The 20,446-nt window shown below is 51.0% G+C and overlaps 1 protein-coding gene and 1 long non-coding RNA gene across 2 annotated transcripts; one reads left to right on the plus strand and one right to left on the minus strand.

Moving 5' to 3' along the window:
• Positions 1–10: 10 nt before the first annotated feature.
• Positions 11–13,504, minus strand: RMC1 (regulator of MON1-CCZ1). Its single transcript, XM_079785275.1, has 20 exons — positions 13,255–13,504; positions 12,630–12,706; positions 10,417–10,501; positions 9,302–9,358; positions 8,271–8,357; positions 7,549–7,689; positions 7,203–7,306; positions 6,684–6,773; positions 6,495–6,600; positions 5,543–5,654; positions 5,235–5,279; positions 4,960–5,013; positions 4,586–4,714; positions 3,619–3,725; positions 2,022–2,141; positions 1,643–1,720; positions 1,252–1,356; positions 1,104–1,172; positions 809–1,034; positions 11–145 (listed from the first exon to the last, which is right to left on the minus strand). The coding sequence occupies exons 1-20, from the start codon at positions 13,354–13,356 to the stop codon at positions 66–68; spliced, it is 1,974 nt and encodes a 657-aa protein (XP_079641401.1). The 5' UTR covers positions 13,357–13,504; the 3' UTR covers positions 11–65.
• A 102-nt stretch (positions 13,505–13,606) lies between these two features.
• On the plus strand, positions 13,607–20,129 carry LOC307107777. Its single transcript, XR_013814257.1, has 2 exons — positions 13,607–14,015; positions 16,137–20,129. It is a non-coding gene; the product is annotated as an uncharacterized lncRNA (long non-coding RNA).
• The last annotated feature ends 317 nt before the right edge of the window (positions 20,130–20,446 follow it).

The raw sequence follows: 20,446 nt of genomic DNA on the forward strand, positions 1-20,446 counted from the left end.
GCTTTATTAATGCAATAAATTAACTTTATACATATTTTTATATATATAAAAACTAGCGCGTGATTTCAGAACGTCGTAGGCCTCATGAGAGCTTGGTCTCCAAAGACCTGTTTGAAAAAAGCCACGTGTTCTTCGCAGTGTTCTCCTGGGGAAGAGGGAAGCAGGGTGAGCATGCCGCTCCCAGGTGTGCGGGTTCTAACTTCCTCTCTCATAAAGCACCTCTGTTCTGAGCTTCTGGATTGTCCTTTCCATTTTCATAGCTCACGCCTTTGCAAACCTGGTCAGGGACCTCACAGCCCCCAGCAGCCCCACCTGCTGAGACACGGTAGAGGCTAACCTGTTCTGGTCCCAATGCTCTGCCTCTCCGAGCTAGGAAGAGCTGGGAGGCCTGACATAAAGTTGCCTGTTCCTCCCCACCCTTGGATCTCATGCCTTTGGACATTAGAGTGACTTGCCCGTCGTGTTTCCTGCCTTACCCAGAAACATTAATAAGCCCCAGGCCCCTTTAAACCCTCAGGCCCCGGTTCCTGTCCAAGAGCAGCTGTCAGACCTGAGCTGGCTCAGACCACCTGAATCGGGCCTGCATACGCTTCTCCTCCCCAAACACTTCAAGTTCCGGATCATTTAGGTCCCCGGGCACGCGGAGTTCACTCCACTACGAATGATGGGCTAAGGGCAAGGCTGGCTGTTGTGACTGTTTAAAACCGAACTCAGGAGTTCTAACCGAGGGCCCCTGGCCCACCTGCTGCCAGTCGTCCTGCCAGGAGCCTGCGGCTGCCCAGGCCTACTCATGGCTGCGCCTTCTCACCTGGTGTGAAACTGGGGTTCCCCCGTAAACGCTGGTTCCGCTGCTCAAAGAAGCGGAAGATGGTGTAGAAGAGCATTCGGTCTTCGGTCTGCTTCGCAGCATCTAGGAACTTGCGTGCAGAGACGCTGTCGTGGCCCCCCACGCCCCGGAGGAACCGCAAGGCGGCCAGCACCTGGTGCTTGGACAGCAGGACTTCCACGATCTCATCATTCGCCGTAGAGAGTCGCTGGAGAGAAGCCCAAGTGAGTGCGAGCACAGCAGACGCTTACGCACCGGAAACGTGGACGCACCTTACCTTCAACATATCCAGTGACAGCTGGTGAGCAGGAGGGTAGAAGCTCTCCAGGGATAACAGCAGACACGCCTGAAAGACAGGTTCCGGCCTATTCAGCACCAGGAGCTAGACACCGTTAACGACACCGAGTAACCCTGGTGGCACCCACCAGAGGCTTGGAGTCGCTGAGCACGTGGTACTGCAGGAGCTGGTGCAGCGTGTAGAAGAGGTTGTGCTGGACCAGTGTCTTGATGACGAGTTCGTGCAGGTAGTGCTACGGCAGACAAGGAGATGGCTCAGGTGTGGCGGGGCTGCGTCTGCTCTAACTGATGCGCTCCCATCATTGGAAGGGGCCCGTGTGCGGGGGAAAGAGCCCAGCCTCATGTGACAGGGCTCATCCTGACTCAGCACACGGGGCAGGTCAGGAAATGAAAGGCTCCGACGCCGAGTCAGGACGGCGGGCCCTTCAGCACAGACGGCATTGTAGTTAGGACACGGACTGTGTTGTGTCTTAGATATCCCTGCTCCTCTGACCAGGACCCCACACTGCCCGGAGGTACCTGCACTGGAACCTGGAACTGGTTCAGAGAGCGAATGTACTCCATCAGCACAGCGACCACAAACTTCGGGGGCGTCTCCTGGGAGGAAGCAAAGGTGGTCTTAGGAGCAGCCGAGCTGCAAGGAGCTTACACAGCATTCTTCCTTTACTCCTGCCCCTTTGCCCTATTAAACCGGCCCAGGGCTGCGTGCCTGGTTTTGCACAAACCCCCTCAGATTCTCCCTCATCGAGAACATGTTTAGGCCTGAGTAGTTAGAGGCCAAACTACCAGCATGGATCCTCCCAGAATAACCAGCTATTCTGAGTCCTAGTTTCCTAAGTCCCTTCCAAGGATCTGTTCCGAGACCCTGTGTCCAGAGCAGCTGATGGCAGTCACTTACCTTCTTCTCTGTAAGTGCCGACAGCACGTGGGTGTACATGTCGGACTGGTCGATCACGGCCTGGGTCCGCACCGGCCTGCGGAGGAGCGGACTGCACCGGCTCTGCCCAGCTTCCGCCGCCTGCACAACACATGACAGGTGTCATCGTCACCACCTCCCGGGAATGGGCGTTGGCCGTTAATCCAAAAAGACGGACTCCTAATGCTGTGAGCCTCAAGCCTGAGCAGGGGCACAGCTCACAACCTGGACGGACCGACTTCCTGTGCTCTCTGGGGAAGGGCCTCGAACAAGTCAGAGTTGGTCATCTCGACAAAACCCGTGCTCACGGAGGGTGGAACGACAAGCACAATCAGAGTCTTCTCTTAGGGACATCATCCTGGTTTTAGCCCCTTACCAACTCCCTAATTTTCTCAGTCAGACTGCCTGGCCCTTGTTATCCAGTAAGAATGAAATGGCATCTGTGCTTTATGAAGCCTTAAAATTAAGTACACACTTGTATAAGGAGTCTATACTGAGATTTTGAATAAGTAAGGGTCCCCAACTACTACTGCCCAGGAAAGCTCCGAGATCTCGACTCCATCGCCTAACTTTTAAAAAAAAACCATATTTTTATTGAGTTTGGAGAGGAAGGGAAAGGGAGAAACAGAAACATCAATGGTGAGAGAGAATCATTGGCCTCCTGTTGCCCCCTACTGGGGATCGAGCCCGCAACCAGAGCTTGTGCCTTTGACCAGAATTGAACCCTGGACCCTTCAGTCTGCAGGCCGATGCTCTATCCACTGAGCCAAGCTAGGACGTGCCTCCTAACTTCTAAAGCCCGAGACCAGTGCAGACCCTGAGGGCAGGAGCTGGGTAGTGCCTGAGAGCCCGCAGTGCTCAGCAGCGCCAGGTGCTGCAGACAGACCACACTCCACCAGCCAGTGCTTAGGAAGCCACGAGCCACAGAGTAGGACGCACAGAAACTGCCACCAGACTGCCGACCCCACAGCCCAGCACCGAGCAGCAGGACTGAGAGAAGCGAGACAAGCTCAGCCTCCCCACCTCCCAGAACCGCGTCTGACCGGCCAGGACCACAGCTCCGAGCCACGGAGCCACGGCCACTGCAGCGCCTGCCAGGCCTGTCATCCTGGAGTCGCTGAAGGTGGGTGGAGTTCTGGCTTTTCTGTTACTGCTTAAAACCTTCAATTTTCAGCTTTAGAATTAATTAGGTCCTTTAAGTGAAATCATTCATTCCACTTATCCTAACCCGTTTTCTTTCTGGCTTCAGAAGGTAGGGTGCACTAACGGTACATAGAAGGAGAGGGGAAAAAAACATGGCAAATGATTCTACTTTTAATTAACTAAGACTAGGCTCTGGCTTGGTAGAAACATGTATAAAAAAAGTAATGCAAAGATGAGACCAGTTTTATCTATAAGATAGAAGACCAAGGACGTATCTACACGTAAGATCCAAAAGATGAACCACCGACGAGGTGGAGGCACTGAGGGAGCGGGAGCCGCGCCAACGGGATGCAGGGTTCTGGGTGGACTGCTGCTTCCTGCCCGTTACAACTACCCGGTGGGCCAAGGGCCCTCCAGCACAGCGCCGGTCACTCACCACCGCGTAGCTCTGCTCGGCGTCCAGGTACCTCTTGTACTCCTGGTTGAGCTTGTCGAAGACAGTGGCCACCACGGGCAGGGCCGCTCTGTCGGGCCCGCTCAGCACTGGGAAGAATCAGTGTGCACAGGTCAGCCAGCTCCACCTGCAGCGCACACTGCTAGGGCAGGAGCACTCCCTCCCAGGCCAGCAGCACACACGGCCTTAAGGCACCCAGAGGAGCATCAGCGTAGCCACCTGAAGCCTGGAGCTCACAGGCCCTTTCGGCTCCTGAAGAGAGTAGCTGTGACCGTATCAGTGAAGATTCTCAGTATAGATGTTAGGGAGGCAGAGATTTGGATTCTGAAAAGTGTTTGCTTTAAAAGGAGGGGTGTGCCGAAACCGGTTTGGCTCAGTGGATAGAGCGTCGGCCTGCGGACTGAAGGGTCCCAGGTTCGATTCCGGTCAAGGGCATGTACCTTGGTTGCGGGCACATCCCCAGTAGGGGGCGTGCAGGAGGCAGCTGATCGATGTTTCTCTCTCATCGATGTTTCTAACTATCTCTCTCCCTTCCTCTCTGTAAAAAATCAATAAAACATATTAAAAAAATAAAAATAAATAAATAAATAAGAGGAGGGGTGGGGGCCCTGACCCCCACGTGTGCGCAGGTTCAGGTTCCCTCTCCCCTGGAACCATCCGGTTTACTGTGAGTCTTTCCTACCCGAGTCCCCATAAGGCATGTACAGACATTGATTTCAGAGAGGGAGGCAGCCCGACAGGGAGTCCAACTGAGACCTCCTGGCTCATAGGTGGACGCTCAACCACTGAGCCACACCAGCCAAGCCCTACAAGTCCTTCTTCTACTTAGCAGCCTTCCCGGGGGCGCAGTCCCCCACCCTTGGCGTGAAGAGTGTGGCCCAGGCTGCAGACAGGCCTGGGAAGGCGGGGCAGCATGGGCTGGACGCCGACGAAGGAAGGAGCCCCTTACTCTGGGAGCAGACGGCCAGGATGACCCTCTTGCACTCCTTTCTCTGGAGCAGAAAGTCCATCAGGCGTCCTTTGTCTGGCAGGAGGTTGACGATGGGCTGCAGCTTTACCTGCAGGTTCCAGAGGTAACCTGGGTGTGAGAGGCAGCGATGTCATCGTATGACGCGAACCAGAACAAAAGCCCAGAAGTACCGCAGAGCAGTCGATGGCTTTTTCTCACAAACCGAAGCCCAGTCTCGGACATGCAGGACCGACAGCCAAACTACTGCGTGACGCCTGGCAACCACGCACCCTCTATGTTCAAGCTGCATCTCCCCAAATACGGGGGGCAAAAGCACTCTCCCCTCTAACCTGGCGGCCGTCCCTCGGACCCACCTTGGCTTGCGCTGATGATGATGTCAGGCTGAAAGACAATCCAGGACGAGGAATCTGCATGCGATAGGAAATTCTAGCCCGAAGAAATGGAGACAAAAGGCAAATCCGCTCCGACTAAACTCACCCCTGCCCGCTGGCTGAGGCTACGCCCAGTGCCCGCCCTCCTGGTAGGAAACCTCCCCACTTCGGTTCCTGAAATGTCGTTCCCTCAAGCAGGAGGGCAGTGGGTAGCAGCTCCCTGCACAGCGCCAGCGCCAGCGCCTCGTCAAGGATACAGAGCTTACACGGGACCGGAGACTGGCTGGTCACAGGAGCAGGACCTACAAATGGAAAGAAAATGTAAGTGTGCGGCCAACACAGAACCCAACATGTACCACTGTTGAAGGCTGCAGCGACTGTCTGACTAGTGAGGTGAGGAGGAAGAGACCTCGTCCCATGGTGACATTCAGGAGGAGGGGAGGTCGGGAACAAACCCGGAAGATGTCACGAAAGCAAACTGATCTGGGACCCTCTGCAGACGCCTCACTGCACCCTGAATGTGGCCCCCCCTCCCCCCCCCCCCCCGACATGGTGACTCCCTCACCTGCCACGGGGATCTGATAGGGCTGAATGGATCGAGCAGGAAGCACGGGGTGGTGGAAGGTGACGGTGCCATCGAACTCTCCCCGTAACTTGATGTCAAATATTACTGATGTCTGAAGTGCAGAGAAAGAACAGGCTGTGTGATGCCAAGACTCAGCGGTTAACCCTTTCCTGACCTCCCATCTTGCTCTTTCAGATTCGTTTAAAGAGCCTGTGATTACCCAGCTGGCGTGGCTCAGTGGCTTGCCCAACTATGAGCCAGGAGGTCGAGGTTCAATTCGTGGTCAGGGCACAGGCCCAGGTTGCGGACTTGATCCCCAGTGTGGGGAGTGCAGGAGGCAGCAATCGATGATGTCTCTCTTTCCCTCTCCCTTCCTCTCTGAAGTTAATAAAAATATATTTTAAAAGTCTGTGTTTGCACCCATCCCTAGTTCTTCTTTCAGGGAGAATGTGCTGACATTACAGCTGTCCTTTCCATCCCATCGACCTCACAGATAGTCCTGACGGGCTGACAAGCTCCCGCTAAGGGACGTCAGAAGATCTTTCAGTCCCAACTCATTAGAGCCGTGCTGGCACCTCCAGGAGGCCTGGGAGACACCCGCTGATGGCACCGAAAGAGCAGGACCCATCCCACCGCGTTCTCTTGGGCCACACGGCCCCAAGCCATGCTCACCCTGCTCACAAAGGACCTACAGGAAGACACATGCAGAGGGTCTGCAGTGAACACAGCTGAGAGACAAGTGGTTCCAAAGTCACTCTCCTCGTGCTATTTTCTGAAATAGCTCTTAATTATTCTTAATGATACGGAATCACTGTTTCTTCTAAACTATCTAAAAACTTTTAGCATAAAAAGCACTTTCTAGTCTGTGCTCAGAATGCTTTGTTCATTTTCACAACTCATTGCGTTATGCAACCCAGCGCGTACCACGCAAACCTGACCCCACGGCTCCCACCTCCGTGTCCTGATGGTGCACGACCACCAGGTTGTCCACCACGTTCAGGGCGAACTTCCCCGTCCGGCCCAACTTCAGGATGTGCGTCTTCTTACAGGCGCCTTCTCTGTGGGGACAGAGGGGTCACAAAGTGGTCGACAAGCTTCCATTCCCACGTACCCTCGGGAGAGGAGCAGGCGCAGCGCATACCGGGGCAGATGATACAGCACCACCTCGGCGCCCACGCTGCTGGAGGCCCGCGAGTGGTGCCGCAGGAAGAGGACGTACAGCTGCCCGTAGCTGTCAGAGAACAGACACGGAGTCACGCGTGCTGTGAGAAACCCTCCATCCTCAATGCTGAGTCTGCAGCTCGAGTCGAGTAAATCATGAAACAGTCCTTCATGGAATACTCTGCAGCCAATAGCACTTGCAGACGTCAGAAACAAAAAGCCTATTACAAAGTGAGGGGAAGGGTGTGACTGGGCCCGACGTCCTCATTTTATCAGATCAGAACAGTGAGAGGACTTTCCTCAGACCACGAAGCCAGCAAAATCTAAAACGCAGGCCAAGGAGATGGCATTCTGAAGCTCTGTGGGCACAGGACCCAGGCACTAACAGGGAAGGGAAGTCCTCCTTGGCCCAAGGCTCCCTGAGACTCTGTACCGCATTTCTAGCAGCTGCATCACTAAAAGCAATGACAAAAGGAAGTCTCTCAAGAGACAGACATACATGGTTGCCATGGCAATGTCTCTCTCAGAAAGGCTCAGTTTAGTGGACTTGGGCGCCGCTGGTAACTCAATCTCAAACTTGGGCAGCTTTGTCATAGTGCCAGCCTGTGGGGAAAGGAAGGGTTAGGAAGTGTGTTGACCCTTGATGTTTGCATTCCCTACCTACAGTCACTGAGGGCACGCACGCACTCCTGGTCTGTCCCCCCAGAATGAGCTTAAGGCGCCCTCGAGTGGTCAGTCGCGGCAAGGTTAGTGTTGGAGGAACTTGCCCTTGAAGTACTGCAGGGGGCGCTCCGGGGGTGGGGGGGTCGGGTCTGAGGGAATACTGCTTTAGGGGCTGCTCTCACCCGGAAGTGGAAGGGCTGCAGCACGCTGCCCAGGACGGTGGTGGAGAGCAGGATGACGGCGCTCTCCGGGCAGTGCAGGTACCAGTTCACGTTCAGGCTCTGGCTCTTCAGGAGCTTCAGGCTCCGCTTCTCCGGCAACACCTGAGGCGAGTGCGAGACAGCCCTCATTCAAGAGCAGCCGGTGTCAGCAGGCTGTCAGTTAACAAGTAATAGAAACAGTCACTTAAATGGAAAAGTGTTACTTCTAGCTGCTGCAGCTTCCAGGCATGGGTCTGGTGCTTAGTGCTGCACAGACCCTGAGGGGAAAGGGAGCTCAGCCGAACAGTCCCCGTTTGGGCGGCCCCTCTGCACACCCCGCTCCGAGCCTCACCTCGAGCCAGCAGCAGCGACCTCCTCTCACCATGGAAATGAGCAAACGAACCCCGGCCGGGCGCCCACCAGCCACCCGCCTGCAGCATCGGCTGAACGCCATGTCCCGCATGTCGGGGAGCGGCGCCCTTTTTCTAACAGGTGTGTTCTAGAGACTATAGGGAACTGTTCCTTTCCATATACTCTATCTCAGTAATGTTTGAACGTTTCATAAAAAGCATGTGTTACTTATCATTAGAAAAAAGCCCAGTCGAGAGATTAACGCTCTAGAACCTCCAGCTGTCTGTTCAGTGCTGAGTTCACAAACTGCCAGCTGCTCCTGCAGACCGCCCCGCGGCGGTGACGCACGGTACCTGGTAGAACTCGACTCCCTGGTCTGTGATGAAGACGATCTCCGTGGAACTGGTCCAGCAGAACCCTAGTATGTTGGCATTCTTGGTCTGAAAAGAACGTAGAATACTCTGTACTGCTCTGTAATGAAAGTTATATTAACAAATCAAACTTTCTTTTAACTAATACCGTGATCCTGGATTTTCCCCTGGAACACCCAGGAGTACCTGAGTCAGCAGAACAGGAGAAGCAGCAAGGTAACTGACCAGCACTCACAGTGGTCAGCTTCTCCCTTCAGGACCAAAGGACAGCTGACCTCCTTGGTCACACAGGTCATAAAAGTATAAAGGCCTAGAGGTTCTCACTGAGTGTTGACCTGGGGGGTTGCAGCTGGAGCCACACCCTGACTCCCTTGGTGAGCCAGGGCTGGGCCTGAGGGCGGGCAGGCAGGCAGGCAGGCTGGCTAGAGGCCCGCACGTGGCTGCTCAGGAGCGGGGGCCTGCGAAGGGGCAGCTACTTGGCGATGTGCCTTTCCTCGTTGAGGAGCCCACCCTCGCCTCCATCTAGCAAGCACACTACAGAGATGCCGAGAGCCACCCCTTCCACTAGCAACTCCTGCCCGTCTCTGGGCCACACTGCCCTCTGAGCTGCGCCTTCTGCAGCCTCGTTTATTACACCCAGCAAGCCTGATGAACATGGGCTAGGATCTACACCAAAGGGGAAAAGGGGGCATGACAAGGTCAGACCGAGGAAGAAAACATCACCAATAAAGGAAAAACCTTCTCTTCTGCAAACCTCCAAAGAGGCGGCTCAGGTCTGTCGCCCAGAGAGGGCGGGCAGCAGTAGTACCACCCACCATCCATGTAACCCTCCAGCTCCGTCTTCAGGTGAAGAAATAGGCTCACAACGTGTCCAGGTCACGGAGCCCACAGGCAGCACCTCTCAGCACAAGCACCACCCCCTCCCGACTGCACTCAGCTACAGCCACCCGGCGTCCGCACAGCGTAGTCCCCCAGCCGAGCACAGACCAGAGGGGAAAGGCCGCGGGCCGTACCTTGCACTCCTGCGTGTATTCTAACTGAGAACTGTCCGGGATAAAATTAGAAAACTCCTAGAAAAAAAACCACAAGGATAAATTTGGATCAGGCAGCAACCTCCTTTAGTACACAACAGACAAGAGAAAAAGATAAATATATTTAAAAAGTGATTAGGAAAAAACTGTCAAGAACCCAAAGACAGGAAAAATAAAAGACCGATTTGTACAATCTGCCTCCTTAACAGCAGCTGGCTGACAATTCCGTTTTTTAAAAAGTTAATCCAAATATTCAGTGAGGGTTTAGAAATGGATTTTGAAAATTAACTCAAATGGTTGATTTCAGAGAATTGTGCTGCTCTACATTGCACAAGAGGCTTTCCAAACATTTTACCAATTCATACTGATGGAAGGAATGCGGGTGCTCCTCTTTATCAACAGTTTTTCTCTACGTGCAAATGTGATCATGAATATTTATAAAGGCTAAAATGCCAACAGACTGCTCCAACTTCCAATACCTGGTCCTATTAGATCAAGCATTCAAAGACAGGAGACGTGACTTAATGGAGTTACTCCAGTTTACAGGGCCATTCACAAAGTAGCCAAAATTATACCTCACGCAATCTATGATGCTAGCTATTAATCCATACAAAAGATGCCCGAGGTTCCAAAATAGTTTTTTGAAATTTAAGTCTAAATTGACAAACTAAGGTCACCAGTATTTATCCATTCACATGTCTTTCTTCAAGAACTCCAAAGGCTCAAATATAGCAGTGCTCCATAGTTACAGCTTTCATGACTAAAATAACAAGCGGCTCCTTTAACACTGGAAGTTTGCAATTCATCCTCTTCCAAATATACTTTTAAAGTGCTTTCTTTATGCCATCTTTTTTTTTTAAATATTTTATTTATTTTTTACAGAGAGGAAGGAAGAGGAATAGAGAGCTAGAAACATCGATGAGAGAGAAACATCGACCAGCCGCCTCCCGCACCGCCCCCACCAGGGACGCGCCCGCAACCAATGTACATGCCCCTGACCGGAATCGAACCCGGGACCCTCCAGTCCGCAGACCGACGCTCCATCCACTGAGCAAAACCGGCTTCGGCTTTATGCCATCTTTAGAGGGATGTCTTACCACAGCCTTTGAGGTCCTCTGGACAGCTAATATCTTGTTTTCTAAGGAAAACTTAATGCATTTCACTTCTCCTTTGTCTTCCATTCTGTAAGGAGAAAGAGTATGTTAAGAGTTCCATTTGATAACTGAACTCTAGCTTCTATCATTTGTGAGAAGAAAAGGAAGTAAATATTCAGGAAGCAGCAAATCTTAGTTTAAAATTAAACTTGTTTCTGATGCTATCAGTAGTACCTCTTTTCAGAAAACAAAATTCAGGAGCAACAAGCTGCTGGAGAAATTCGCAGTGCTGCAGTAACAAGCGACGGGAAATGGAGATCACCCGCACTTTCACCAGAAAATGACTTTATACAAATACAGGTATCAACAAGGTACACACAGGAAAACCTTGTTTTATCGGACTTCACTTTATTACCCTTCACAGACGTTGCATTTTCACAAACTGAAGGCAAGACCTCCACCAGCAAAAACACTACAACTCACTTTATCTGATGCTCCATGGCGGTGGCCTGGAACCAACCTGCCGTAGCTCGGAGGTATTCCAATGCCCGCAGGCACCTCCACAGATGACTGCCTTCTCTCTCCATCGCTGGGACAGCAAAGCTTCTGAGCCAAGCTTTCCCACGCCCTCCCCTGTGGGCTCAAGCAGGCCCACCCAGAAGCCGCACGACCACCTCCAGCGAAGGGAAACCAGAGGCTCACAGAGCAAACCTGTGGGAGCTCGGGGTGTGTGTGCTCATTCTCTTATTGTGGGGATGGCTTCACGGTGCACACATGTCAAAACTCACCAATGACTGTTAAATATGTCCAGTTAATAATTATACCACAGTAAGGCTACTAACAGTAAGTAACATGTTTTTAAAAGAGGGTAGTTAGTATCTTCCCCCTCAAACCCTACTGAGCCCCCAAATCTGGGCCCTCATGGGCTCACTCTCATTTTGACGCCGAGGGCCTTTTCGATACCAGTCTCCACTGCCCTCCGTGTGGCCTGCACCACGCCTGGCTGACCCCGGCAATCCTCTCTCAGCGGTGCCCCTGACGGATAGGCGCCCAGCTAATCCAGTGCAGCATGGTCTTTCCAACACTGACAGGATCATGCCACACCCCACCTCAGTAACAAGGTAAAGCCCTAATTCAGAGCAGAACACGTAAGTTTCAAGCTGACCCTGCCCGTGCCCACACCTCTGCCTCCCCTTCCTGCAGGGACACCTGATCAGCAGTCACAAAGACCTGGAGTTCCCCACCCCCACGCTTGCTCGCCTTTGCTCCTGGAGGTCTCTCCATCGGGAAGCCGCCTCCTCTCTTCCCCACCTCCTCTCTTCCCCACCTAGAATCGTCCCCGTTCCAGTTCTCAACTTTTGCTCAAGGGCTACCTCCTTCTTCACTAAGGCCTTCCCCCTCCTACTCCCATGATAAACGTTGCATCTCCTGTGTGTCCACACTCTGGGCACAGCACTTGTCACAGGAAACAGTATGTGTTCCTCACTTGTCTCCCACGATGCAGTTCTGCATTCTGCAAAAGGGCGCCAGGCGGGTCCAAAGCCTTCACATGCCTGATGCCTAGCACGGGCACTGCACACGTGATTCATTTCTACTTCAAAAACGGTTTCCTGTAGTACAGGCCAGCTAGGAAAACGTTAAAGTCACCACTGAACCGAGGGCCTACCGTGTATTTTCTCCTGTAATCACAGGAATTATGGGGACCATCCTAATAGTTCAAAACCAAAATTGGGATCTGAAAGTGAAAGGAGCTGCTGTTCATAATTACTCCGGCTCACCTTGCATAACCTGGACAGCCTGAAGCTCAGTCAAAGCCAGGGTTTCCTTAACACATTTTTACCTGAAAAACCCTGACCCAGGAACCCCTGCACCTTCCAAACACTGCAAAGACCCGGAGGAACGAAGGTCCTCCGTCAGGAAAGGGAACCGGCACACCAACGGCGGCTCAATGACTTGCTAGCTTCAAGTGCCAGGAAGTGGGTGCCCTACTTGGGAGGATCTGGTTCCCAAATCGAGCGGAACCACTCCACACATTTCAGGGGGACGGACTGCGTGCAGGTGTCCCCGTCCTCTCCCTACGGGCACAGGTTGGCTCACACGGACTTCAGAGCTCTTAAGGGAGGCAGAGGGCACAATGTTAAAACCACCTCCCGAATGAGAAGCAGAACAACGCCATTGACATGTCGAACTTATTCTGCAAATGTTAATACTGTTACCTAAATGAGATGGGATTCCTATCATCCGGGCCTTTCACCACCACCCCAGTAGCTCCGCCAGATCGCACAGCAAAAACCTGCGAGGGAAGAGAAGCAAGTTGAACGGTGTGGACACTATACCAACCCACGAGTGAGTGTTCTTGCCACCCCAGCCCACGAGTGAACATTCCTGCTACCCCCGCCCCTGGGTCAGCTAACCAACGGCGCGCACACCGATCTGCGATGCTAGGTGTTCACATGAATTTTCAGAAACGAGGGGGGACGCCAAAAGGGTTACCATCCCAAACTGCGCAGACGGGACCCGACTCCGGGGCCCCAAGTTCTAATCCAGCTTGGGAGCGCCGCGTAAGCAGCCCTGCTCTGCTCCCACTGCTCCCACCCAAACCCCGCGGACAACCGAGTTCTCAGGCGCGGGGCGGGCGGGCCTGCTGGCAGCCGACTCCCGGCCCCAGGGCGCTGGGGGAGCGCGCTCGGTGCTGCCGGCTGCCCCGGAGGGGAAGCGAGCCCGGCCGGAGGAGGCTGGTCCCTGGCCCCGGACAGGAAGGCGCTGGCGGAGGCCCGGCTGGTCCTGGCACCCCGCCGGGCGCGCGGCGACCTTGGCCCCGGGGTCGAGGCCGGCTCCCACCTGTTTGTTGGCCTCATCGAAGAAGACGCAGTTGACGGGGTTCGCCTTCTCGAAGTGCACCGGCCGCTCGCACAGCTCCAGGTAGTAGTCTTCCTCGCCCATGGCGGGCGGCGCCGGGGGGCCGGGGGGCGCGGGGGCGGCAGCCAGCGCGGGGCAGGGAGAGTGGCACCCAGCGGAGGCACGGGGGTCCGGCCGGGCTGCGGTGGCGCTGATCGGGTGATCCGGAGGCCGCTTCCGGGTGCCACGCCCCCACGCCCGCCCCACGTGACCCTCGGCCCTCGGCGTTCCAGCCGGAGACGGACGCCGGACTCCAGTGGAGCCCTTCGCGCGAGGCTCCTCCCCTTTTCGCGTGGGCGGGGTCCCAGGGCGGCTCCCGGGCGGCAATGGAGGCGGGGCCGCGGGACCGGAAGCCAGGGCCTTGCAGAGCGTGGCGGCACCGCCAATCCTCGCCAGGCTTTCCCCAGCATGGGCGGGGCCTGGCCCTCCCGCTTCCGGAAGGTTAGCGCAGGGCAGGCTGGGACGGGGCTACCTGGGTTCCTGTTGGGGCGGGTCTCCTGAGCCCGCTCTGGGCGCTGAGGGAAGGAGGCGAGCCCTGTGGTCGGCACCTGTTAACTTCCGAAAACATTCGAACCCGCGTAGTATTTTTGTGAGTTTGTCTGAGCCAAACTGTTGGCAGTTGCCTAGACGCAGAATCTCAACGTATGTCCCGGAGAATGGCGGTTTTTCGCCCCGTTTTACACATTACCATCCAAGGAGGAGATGTAAGTGGGTCCATGAAGCCCATTGGTGTAGAGTCTACACTGTAGACCAGGCGGGAGAAGTAAAAGGATTTTTCGGGGTCGCGACCTCAGGTCGCCGAGGGCCCTGAAGCTAAAGATGGCGGCGGCGGGGGCCGTGGCTCCGCGGGCCGTGCCCGCCGGCCCTGAGGGAGCTGAGCGGGCGCTGCGGTTTGCCGTGCCCGGAAGTGCGCGGTGCCCTCCGACCAAGGCCCGGCTCTCCCGGAGGCTGGGCGGGCTCCCTGTGCTCAGCGGAGCTGCGGAAGGCACTGCAGCACGCCCCCTTGTGGCTGATGGAGTAAAACTCCGTGTTCCAGCTCAGGGACCTAGAGTTGTGCCAGGGGTCAGACATCTGATGACGAGAAAGGTTTTTAAGACTATTACTACTATTAAATAAAGGGAAGAAAAGCAAAATGATAGACACAGGCGGGCTTGGCGTAGTTAGTCCATAATTGACAGGGGAGACACCGGCCTGGGGCATGCGTGCCCGCCTTCGGCCGCTGTTTGACAGGTTTCATCCTGAGCCTCCCCTGAGCCGGCAGCACGTGGCCCTCCCATCCACAGGATGTCCGTTCCTTAGTCAAACCTGGAGATGAACTCTTTGTCCCCCTCTCTGGATTACTTAATCGACATATTTCTTTTTTTAAAAAATATATTTTATTGATTTTTTTACAGAGAGCAAGGGGGAGGGATAGAGAGAAACATCGATGAGAGAGAAACATCGATCAGCTGCCTCCTGCACACATCCTACTGGGGATGTGCCCGCAACCAAGGTACATGCCCTTGACCTCAATCGAACCTGGGACCCTTCAGTCTGCAGGCGGACTCTCTATCCACTGAGCCAAACCAGTTAGGGCTTAATCAACATATTTCTAAAGCTCCTACTTTGCATCAACATTTTCTTCAGTTCCTTGGAGGGCAAGGATGTGAAAATACTCCTCACCTGCCTCTAGAAAGTGCGTTCTGGCAGCACACGTGACCCACAGAGCTAAGGACTAGGACATAGCGGCCAAGCTGGGCGGGGCTGTGGTGTCCTGGCCGCCTGGAGGCCTCGGACAGAGGATGGTCAGGGTTTGGAAAGCTGAATAGGAAGGCAGTTCATAATAAAGAAGAACATAAGATAATAGATACACCATCGACATTAGGGAAAAAGTAAACAAAAAAGTAAATGTGTACTATTTGAAATAGTTTAGAGCAGTGGTCGGCAAACTCATTAGTCAACAGAGCCAAATATCAACAGCACGATTGAAATTTCTTTTGAGAGCCAAATTTTTTAAACTTAAACTTCTTCTAAGGCCACTTCTTCAAAATAGACTCGCCCAGGCCATGGTATTTTGTGGAAGAGCCACACTCAAGGGGCCAAAGAGCCGCATGTGGCTCGCGAGCCGCAGTTTGCTGACCACGGTTTTAGAGGAATAGGATGCAATTTAAAGCTAATGGGAAAAGACTTAAGTTATTGCCATCTCATAACTATTTTATTGTGACTTAAAAGCTTTGCATAAAACAGTATCTGGTATGGTCAGAGCTAATATCTAAATTGAAATGCCCTTAACATCAGTTTTAAAAATAAAATACTGGGACCAAGGTGTGCCCTAGAATTAAACTGGCTTTAAATTGTGATTTGGTAAAATAATGCCTACGTGTTGGTTGTTTTTATTAATATTGCAGTATGTGATGTGTAGGTCTCAGTTGTGGGTGATATTCGTGTAACACAAAACTGCAGGTCCTGTCTGTGGACAGTTTGCTCTTCCTGTTTTCGGCACGCCACAGTGGGAAGAGCTGCCACACGCCCAGCTGCTTCGACCATGTGCGTGCTACTTGCAGTCACACAGCTGAATTGCGTGTACTTCCCGGAGGCAGAGCAGGGAAAGTGTGTAAATAGGCCCTGCTGTGCAGAGGTGCGGCTGAGCCAGCCACACGGCCCCCTGGTCTACACGGGAAAACTTGCGTGGCGTTGGCTGAATAGGATTTCTGAGAAGATTATAGAGTAAAAGATTTTTCTCATGGCTCCTCAACAGTTTTTGGTTCATCTGGAAACATTAAAACATGGAACAACAATTAAACGAACTAATTAGGATCTTTGTGTTCATTGTTTTGTGAAAGCAGGAGTCGAGTGCCTTTCCTGAAGGTGCTGCAGAGCCACCAGGGCACGGAGCCTGAGAAGCCAGGATGGCCGAGAGCAGGAAGCCAGGGGAGCACCTGCCATCGGCTGCCACTCTGCTCCAGTGACTGCTGCTCCCCGTGAGGCCGAGAGGCTGGAGCCCCTGCGGAGGGGAAAGGGAAGCGCTGAAGGGTAAGCAGAAAGCATTGTGAGCTACAGTCAGGCTGCTGGGCCAGCAGGGCACTCCAGCCTCGGAGCAGGTACGCTCACAAGGGGCAGGGGAGAACGGGAGTGCAGCCCCGACCCAGTCAGCGTGCCGCTTGATGGTAAGGTGCCCGCCCCTGGGTGTTCCTGAATCCGCAGGACACACATTCACAGTTGGTTGGTTTCCTTCTCATGTGGGCCTGTGTCGAGAAGTGTAACTCCTGGGCTTTAAAGGTGCTTCTGGCAGTTGGTGAAACCTAAAAAAATCACACAGGCTTTTCTGGTTTCCTTAGTTTTGTGTTTTAATTCTTTTTCAGACTATATGTCTGGAAGGATATGTACCAACATTTTAATAGTGGTTCTCATGGCTTGGCAAGTTTTCACATGACTTTTACATTCTTCTTTGAACTTTCTAAATTTGTTTTGGTTTTATAGTAAGCATGAGTAATTTTTATACAAGGAACTTTTTAAAAAGTTAACCGTATTTACTGGGAAATCTTGACTATGTATCATGATTTTGCAGCCTTCTTTTCATTTCATGAGTATTTTGTGAGTGAATGTATGTGTCCTTACACATTTATGTGTACATGTATGTAAAAAGCATTAGGTATAATGTAGGTAGATGGTGGTTATGTTGTACTGTGAGTGATTGTTTTCTTTTTTCCACCTTTGGCATTATTTGAATTTAAACATACATGTGTATTCATAAGCAGAAAAAAGCTTTTAGAAAGATAGGGTAATAGAAGACATAGAAAGGCCCACAAATATTAACAAATCCAAGTAACCATCTCGTGCTCCTCTATAACAAACCCACCTGAGGTCATCCAGCCCTTGTATTCGTAACTCCGATGATAGAGGTAGTGTCCCCTTGTAGCCCAGCTAGTAAAGTCTTTCCTAATCGGATCAGAGTCTGTCGTTTCCAACCCAATCCTCCCAATTTTAACCTTTGAACCACGTGATTATGCATTCAGACATTCAAAATATATTTGAGCTTCTACTCAAGTGTATGGGAATACAGCAATGAATAAAGCTAGCAAAAATCCTGCTCTCACAAAGTAATGCTTAGTGAGTAGAAATAAAATGAGTAACACATGTCAGGTAGGAATAAGTTCTACGGAAAAAAGAAACCAAGGGACAGGGTGATACTCGTCAAGGCTCCAATTCTGTGGTACCCTCCTCCAGAGGCCGTGGGCACCGCCGCCGCCGGGCACTCCTGACCGTGCAGTCCCTCCCGGCTGAGCGGGCTGACCGTGTGCGAGAGTAGTGCACAAAGGACAGAGCGTGTCTCCTGACGACAGGCTGTAAAAGACACCGCGCTCCTGCCTTGCTCTCTCTTGGATCAGTGCTTTGAGAAAAGCGTTGAGGACACTCAAGTAGGGCTTTGGAAAGGCTGCTGTCTCCAAGGACTGAAGCTTCCCACCAGCCAGTGGGGAGCTGCGGCCTCTGCCAACAGCCATGGGAGGGAACTGTCTTGGAAGGGGGTCCTCTGCTCCCCAGTCCTTCCTTCAGATGGTCTCAACTGACAGCTTTATTTTTAAACATGTTTTTATTGGTTTTAGAGGGAGAAGACAGAGGGAGAGAGAAAGATCAATGAGAGAGAAGCGTCAATCAGCTGCCTCCTGCACACCCACTACTGGAGGTCAAACCCAGAACCTGTACCCTGACTGGAATCACACCGGTGACCTTTTGGTGCACAGGACAACGCTCAACCAACTGCACACACCAGCCAGGGCCTCAATTGACACCTTGATTGAAACCTTGAGCCAAAATCACCCTGCTGAGTCATTCCGATTCCTGACTCCCAGCAGCTGTGAGGTGTTTGTTGTTTAAACCACCAAGTTCTGAGGTAGTTTGATACGCAGCTCTAGGTACCTAATGGACTCACTGAGAAGATGACATTTGCGAAGAGACTTGTGGATAAGATGGTGGAAGAGCATGCCAAGCAGGCAAAGGCCCTCGTTAAATACTAGCATGTCTGAGGCTTGCCCTGGCTGGGTGGCTCTGTTGCTTGGACCAACTATTCTTATAGTGACAAGTATTCTAATTGTGTTCTTTCTGTCCCAAAAGACATGAGAGAGATTTTTTAAAGTTTATGGAGCTCTAAGTAGTAGCTCTCTTACTCTGTAATGAACACCCCACCTTCCCCCTCCATCTGCTACTTTATCTTTCTACTATATTGATCTTAAACCCTCAAAAAGCTATGTTTGAGAGAAAGCTGAAAAGCCCAGAATAGCAAAAATAATGCTTTCCCAAATGTAACCTTTTAATATTTTTTAATGGGAAACAAATAGGAAATCAAGAGTAAAAACAAGAGGCTTGCAAATAAACTGATGTCTCCATGTATAAAACAAACTTACAAAACTTAAACCATTCTTTAATTTTTATGAAATCCCTTTAAAATGCCAATTAAAAATGTCTCTTCAAAAATATGTTTTGAAGTTTGAAAATACAATCAGATGAGCTTTTCCCACCCAATTTCTGAAGTGCTGGAGAACGAACAGCCCAGAATTTTAAAAGGTGCAGACAACAATCTCTTCTGGTGCCCAGAGCCTAAATGAACAGCAAAAAGATGGACTGCCTCTAACAGATGTCAGGGCCTCCATCTCCTTCATCTTCCTTGGAGGAGAGGGTCTACCATGACCAACATTTCACTGTCAGCTGCCTCCCTCACACCACCCTGCTTTCCTTCCAAGATTCAAAACAAAGAGAATAACGTGCTGAGGGGGGAAATGGCAGGGAGGTACGCCACACTGTAAACTGGTTTTCAGAATATAAAGGACATGGCATTTCTATGCATGTCTTAGTTTTGTAAGCATAAAAAAATTGACTTTACAAAGAGGAAACTGGCAATAAATTTTCTTGAGATAAAAATTCCCTTCACAGTCATCCTTGTTTTGATAACTTATTTTATTATTCACTTTCATTAAAGTGAGGCAAAATATTATTTCCATATTTTGTTTTTTCCCCCATTTGTATTTATTCTTTATTTAGCAAACTGTTTTCCACTTTCTTTTTCCTCTATGTGGAAAATTTACTGTGTGAGCTATAGGAAAGGTAAAACCTATCTGTAATGTGAAATAATTTAAAAGTGAAATCTAAATATGAGAAGTTCAGGGGAAAAACTGCTTAAAAAAGTACTGCTTTATTTTTATGCAAAAGGGATAACCTGGTGCCAGGACCTAAGTTAATATAAGGAACAGGAAGAAACCACACAAAGAACCAATTCTAAAATGATTTCTTCATTTTTAATTTCTTAAAAAGCATGTTCACAGCACACTCCACGAATGCTATACAGCAATGGTTTGCTGCTCTTAGTCAAACAGAGTATGTCAGAAAACAAAACAAATTTTAAGTGGTTAATGGTTTTTAAAAAATAGGTCTTTGAAATTTCTGTAAAACCAATAATCAGTCATTGAAATCTGTTTTATAGTAGTAAACACTTAAGAAATGTAATAAGTATTGACCCCAAATCACACTTCTCTTAAAAGGTATACAACAGAAACAAAAATAAGTATTTTTTCGAGAAAGAACATATTTGGCATTTTAAAATGATGTTAAAGGAGAAACTTTCAAGTGTAAGTAATGCTTAGATCTTTACTTTCAGTGACCAGATTGGGTCTCTAGTGGTTCCAATCTGAAATCAGCAATAGGAGGAATGATTACATTGTAGTTAATGAACTTCAGTCTAACAAAGCCAGTACAGTGCTTGCTTTATTTAAGAAGTGGCATTTGGCCAGTCTAAAGATTATTAAAAGTGAGGTCAGATAGTTCAAATCAGTAGGTTAATTTGGTACCCAACTTGTTTGAAACTTAGTGTTCATCATTTGACTTGCTATATTTCTCTCAAAATGCATAAGAACAGAGTTTGAGTGATATGGAAACTGAACTTTGTATCACTGACTTCATTAAAATGTGTCAAACAGGGTTAAATCTTAGCATCCCACCTTTCCAGATAGCTTATATTTTCCATGTAAATGCAGAGCAGCTGCACCATGCGTCACGCTCTATCCCTTTCACCCAAATGTAGAAATGCTGGAAGTTTAATTTTTAAAAATTTGGGTGGTTAAGTTCTTATATATGTGTCTTTTCAGAAACCTACAATCCTTTTCTT

Source organism: Cnephaeus nilssonii (assembly GCF_951640355.1).
Source record: "Cnephaeus nilssonii genome assembly, chromosome: 11".
Taxonomy (NCBI): domain Eukaryota; kingdom Metazoa; phylum Chordata; class Mammalia; order Chiroptera; family Vespertilionidae; genus Cnephaeus; species Cnephaeus nilssonii.